Genomic DNA, 5,869 nt, shown 5'->3' with positions numbered 1-5,869 from the left:
GGGGAGGCAATTGTTCCCCTCGAAATGTTTATTTGCTTATTCGTACAACTTGGGCATATCACTTACGCCTTTTTCTGTTGTCTTACTATTTGCACGATCCGATTGTTCAGATATTCATATATATAGAGTAGCCTCTATTTCAGATTTGACGATATAACTTGCTCAATCTCTCAACCCCCCACCAACAACAAAAAAATTAATTAAATATATATGTTAAACAAAAAAACTAACTTATGTAACAGTTAGCCCACCAAAAATAGATATATAAATGAATTTTGCCTTTTTCGTTCTTATCTGCAGAAACTTGTTTTTTGTACTGTAGACTTGTTCTATTTTCAAAAAGGAGCGGACTGACCAATTTGTTTTCCCCGTTTTCCCTGTCTACAGAAGCAGCTCATGCTCGGCCTGGACAAATTGTGCCACTTCTTCCCCGGTTCATTGAGGCCTAAGTGTGAGAACTTGGTCCAACAACGCGGGTCCGATCTGGTCCAGCTGCTGCAGCATATTCCTAAAGACCTTCTGTGCACCCTCGTCTGCCGCTCGAACAACGCTGAAACTAGATCTAGAGGTACCTCTGTGGCGTTCCAATAACTGTTGAGAATAATCTTATGAAATGTCCTCATCAAATGAATTTTTAAAAATCTTAATAAAACATAAAGCGTTAAAAGGTTTTTTCCCATTACTTTTCACTATAAACCCACTCCACATCATCACTTTTTTATGTTTGTTCTTTTTAGCACAATGAAAATAGTGTGATAGTGTGCGGTTGCGAGCTCCGAAAGATTTCTTACTAAAAAAACACGTCTGATTTTGTAGCGGTGAAACCTGTAGGCGCTTAAATGACCAAAATTGTGTCGATAGTGCCGTGAAACATCTACCCAATCAGCCATTTAGACCTATATTTAAAAAGTCAAGTCTTTCATAACTCTGGGGTGTTCCAATAACTGTTTAGAATATTCGTTTCTACTCTGGATCTGGAGTTAATTCTGAGGGTTTTTATTCCATTCACTCGTTCATTTTAGGCCTATTTATTTTATCACGTCTAAGACTGCATCCCACTCAAGTCGAGGCAACTGTAGTGAAACGTCAACTCAATCGAACCATGAAAGTATCTGTAAAAAAACACCTGTCTTATATTTCAATAAAAGTATAAAGGCACGATGTCCGTTATTTAACTGAGGAAGACGGGTACGTTTTCAGATAAGTGGAAAAACTTTAAATATTTGCAATTCATTTACTATGAAATGGACAGGGTAAATATTTTCAAAAATACCATTAATTAGGATTAGAATGGCGACGTCACTCGGTTGGAGTATCGGATTACATATGTGTGCATATCAAATATCATGGACAAAATAATGTACTTATTTTACTAGGGTTACATTACATTTATACTTTTAGGGCACACGGCCAGCCTCTGTTGCAATGGTTTGGTCTTTCACCTTTGCATTAAAGGAAATGGGAGTTCAGTTCCCGTATTTTCATATTTCAATTCTCACTTTACAAGCGATTCGGGTGGTGTTCTTTTTAAGCTCTATCAAAATATAGACTTAAGTATGTTGGTTGTGATGGTGCTTGTATTTCTTTTTACTGGCAAAGAACCATCGGAACAAATTACTTGTGGGTGCTCTGGTGTGGCTCGCTCCTTATCAAACGTTTGTCGCCTATTGTCCCTTCATTTTTGTTCACAATCATGAAAAGACCAATGCATTTTTTGGAACTCCTGAATAGACATAAAGGTCTTGAACATCTAGCTGTCACTGGCAAAATTGAAGGCAAACGAGCAAGGGGTAGGCCTAGAGCAACCTACTAAGGGAACCTAAAAAATGGGAAACGGGGAGAGATCGGGGAAGCGTAGCTTTAAGCGCAGAAGAATGAATGTAGAACCATGATCTCCGATGTCTGTCTCAGATCTGGCACTGGATGATGAATCGGTTTCTAAGGTCGAGCCAAAAAAATTAAAATGGTTCAAAGAACACTACAAAGTAAGTAAACTTCCCTTTGGGGGAAATCGGATAAAGGTCTACTTGAGGCCTCCATTCTGAAAATGCTTGACCTGCTACATCTAGTTCTCCATTGTAGTATTAGGAAGGAAGCCCTCTACTAGACATTCATCGTGGAGAGCTTAATTTAAAGTATGCCATAGAAACTATTACCTTCAGCATTTTTAACTTTGAACATAACCTAAGCCTTGAATATAACCGTATCACATTGGTTTTCACCTTTTGTTTGACAGTGCCCGAGGAGGCAGAGCAAGAGCAAGGACCAGTGCCCGAAGAGGCACGGAGAGGACTACAAGCGTGTTTCTTGTGCAAGGTCGCTGTGAAAACTCTGGATGTGGTTCTGGATAAACTGTTGGAAGACGATGTCCCAGAGGTTGGCTTTTCGTATAAAACTACATATAATTTTTTTAAATTATAGGATTCTAAACTCCCTTTCAGCAATGTCTTGTCATTAGACAGTACCTCTGAATTTAACGTTCCCAACTTGGAATTCATAGCATAGTGCCTTTCCCAAGGACGACTTCGGATTTTGCAAGAATTAACACCAAGAAACTTACGCATGCCACCTTGTGAAACGTTCTTTTACTACGTTCTTTTACTTGCTCTTTCGTACAGTGTAAGCACACGCCTTTCTCTTTGTGTTTGTAGGCTTTGCTTCGATTTGTTATTTAAACGGGAGTAGCCTAGATGTCTTACGTTTTTGACTCGCTTATAGCATAATACATTTTACGTAGATTTTTAAAAAGTAAAGCGCCATAAATATATTGCCTCATTTATTCTTGTACTTTAGAAATTTTTTGTTCTGAGATTTGACAAATTCATTTTACCTATCAACAGGAAAAAATTGCTGATGCTCTGTCCAATGGTTGCCGCAAAATTCCAAAATTCTTGAGACCTACATGTAGGAAGATTGCCAGACCAGAAAATGTGGGCCTGCTGCTGAGTCTTCCTTCAAAAGCTGTGTGCCGCAAAATCCGCCTCTGTCGTTTCTAGAGGTAAATCTGCGGGACATTTTAGTTAACTCTTTGGGTTTTTTAATGGTCACACTTCTATCGTTCACATTTACTTCATTTTAAATATGCTGGCGATTAAAAGAATACTCAGCTGGTTACAAGCTAAGTAAAACTAAGTACTCAAAAGCAGACAGGCCGATAGCATCAGACTTTTTCCTTGGCGCTTAGCGAAATTAAAGAAGTGTAAAGTATCTACCCAACCGATCAGCTTCTGAAGGCCCTATGATACCTAGGCTCACGTGTGTGTGGAGGGAGGGGGCACGTAATCTGATAGAAATGAAAAATTTAGTATGCGTATTTCGAACTTTCTGATACCATTTTCCCTGATGCAGAGAACAGTTACCTTAAACTGAGAAAGGTCGATCCTTACAATTTAGTTTTTAAAGGGAGGGGCTGGTTTATAAGTCTCGGTAACTTTTACTAGGACCTTTCAGATAAAGCCTTGTAGCATGGAAGTAAAACTGGAAAACATCTCTAAAATGTGACATTATTTTTTTAAAGTCTACAGTCACCACGGTAACGGCAGGAATATTGAAAATACAGCTTTCATGAAAGTACAAAGGATTTTTTAAATTTACCAACTAAATTTGGTACATTGATGGAATACAATTTTGAACAATTGGGATTTCGGATATCTTGAATAGGAAAAGTTAGAGATGGATAACTGACCTACCCCTTCATGCCTGTGAATTCGATTACATAATCATACATGATGTAACTCGTTTATGAAAGCATTGATTTGATTTTCCACCTGTAGTTAGGTTATGGTGTAAATTACAAGTAGATGAGAAACTATGAAATTGAAGATTTGTGAAAAATTGACATTTTGTTACATATTGAGCAAAAAAGTTTAGGACAGAAAATCGTAAAGATGATGGTAACACAGCGTAAGCATTTTTTTAGATTTACAAATGGTTGAAGTATTATGATTTTAAGTCTTAAATACCGTAAATTGACCCAAAATCGTCAATTTAAACAACCCCCCCCCTCCTTTAAAACTTGGTTAATTTTCTTAAAATATATCCATTTATCTGGGAATTTCAAATTCCAATAAGTTTAATCGCTATAATATACACATTTTAGACTGGACATCGGCAGATTCATTTCCTTTTACAGCTCTATCGACTGCCAATCAAAAATGCATCGCCCAAAAGATCCTCCACTTTCCACTCTTTGGATTTTTCAATACGACAGTCCAAGACACGGAGAGGAAGCTCCTTTTTGCGTGGCTTGCAACACAAATTTCAGTTCGTCACATCCTAACGGAATGTGTCGAATTTAATGATGTTCGTTAGAAATATTTTAAATGCAAAAATATCAAAACCCTTTTTGACATTGTAGACCTTAAACGAATTTTAAGTTGTTATGTAAAAGAAATAGGACTTTATATTTTAATAGAATATAAAAATATATAGTTATCGTTATCGGTGTATATATACTTACGCTGAAATTAATAATTGTATATTATACAAATGTAAATAAGTCTTTACCACATTTACAAAAATGTTCATAAATGTCTGTCCGTCCTTTTAGTATAATGAGAATAGTGTGACCGTGTGCGGTTGCGAGCTCCGAAAGACTCTTACTAAAACACGTCTGATTTTGTTGCAGTGAAACCTGTTGGCGCTTAAATGACCAAAATTGGGTCGATAGTGCCATAAAACATTTAACATCCAATCAGTCCAAGACAACTATATTTGATGTCCAAGACCAATTGTCGGTAATGGACGTTCGTTTTGTAAAGTTTGACTGCACTTGCAGAGTAAAGACACACATAAATTATCGAAATGAACAAAACGACTTGTCCTTGTTTCATTGAACCCTACTTTGACATCCACTCAACGTATGGTACAGGAACATTCTGGGAGCCCCCTGCTGTGTGAGTGAGCTGGGACCAGGTGTCTACTGTTGTGGCAGGGATTGTCTCCACGGGCTTCGGTTGTGGCAGGGAGGTTGTCTCGGCTGTCTCCACTCGGGTCATCAAGTACACTCACTAGATGGAGCAGGTCATCGGGGACGATTGAAAAGAGAACTACCTACCGGCTTAATGAGAGAAACTAAATCTGTAGTTTAGTTATGGACGGGGGGTGGGGGTGAATGCTGAGCTTTTTAAAGGACTAAAAAAGACATTGTAACGCAACCTACCATGGCTTTTGTTTTCGTCCAATGGTGCCCCGCTTCTTGCTACGTGTCTCTAGTCTCTTTGTTTATCGCTATTGGATTTTACATTTTCAATGTACCCTTATTTCTCTTTACCTATTTCGTTCAGCATTTCGGTTGACATGTCTGTTTGTGTGACTAAGGAACTTGTACAAGACCCGGTACAAAAAGAAATTGTTTGCTAATTGTTTTATCTTGTTACAGAACACTGAATAAATCGGATGAATTTGAAAACGGTTTTTGAGTAAATATCTACATTACCGTTTGTTTTGGTGTTTTTTGGTGTCTTTTTTCGTTCTGTGTTGTGCATTCCCGTTAAGACGATACATCAAGTGTCTTAAATGTCAAATTTACAATAGAAATTGAACCGGTTGGGTCATAAGTCATTAAAAAAAAACACCTTGTTATTCCTGTCGTGTCCAAAGCTCGTCTTTTTCCTTTCTTGCTTCAACTCAAAAACAACGGATCGCTCAGGAAATCTCATTACTAATGACTGAGAGAAGAGTAAAAAACTACACAAAAATACAAGACTTTAGACCAGTTAACCCAACTAAAATGCAGAGGTCAAGGAAGCTTGGATCGATATGTTCAGAAATGAATATATATTAGATCTACAGGAAATGGGTAAAGCCCCCCACTCACTACGCAGTTCCTGATCTTAAGATAGTTTGAAGATGATCTCAAGGTGAACTG

General features: G+C 37.8%; 1 protein-coding gene across 1 annotated transcript in view; it reads left to right on the top strand.

Annotated features, from left to right (window-relative positions):
• The window catches only part of LOC101863826, a 17,284-nt gene extending 11,874 nt beyond the window's left edge, over window positions 1–5,410 (top strand). Inside the window, exons 2-5 of the mRNA XM_005101687.1 lie at window positions 388–568; window positions 2,237–2,376; window positions 2,841–2,998; window positions 4,871–5,410. Of these exons, the coding sequence (XP_005101744.1) occupies window positions 388–568; window positions 2,237–2,376; window positions 2,841–2,996 (477 nt within the window). The 3' untranslated portion in view covers window positions 2,997–2,998; window positions 4,871–5,410. The remainder of the gene's footprint in view (window positions 1–387; window positions 569–2,236; window positions 2,377–2,840; window positions 2,999–4,870) is intronic.
• The last annotated feature ends 459 nt before the right edge of the window (window positions 5,411–5,869 follow it).

This window comes from Aplysia californica, unplaced genomic scaffold (assembly GCF_000002075.1).
Source record: "Aplysia californica isolate F4 #8 unplaced genomic scaffold, AplCal3.0 scaffold00293, whole genome shotgun sequence".
Classification (NCBI taxonomy): Eukaryota; Metazoa; Mollusca; class Gastropoda; order Aplysiida; family Aplysiidae; genus Aplysia; species Aplysia californica.
This window is presented reverse-complemented; position numbering and strand designations above follow the sequence as displayed.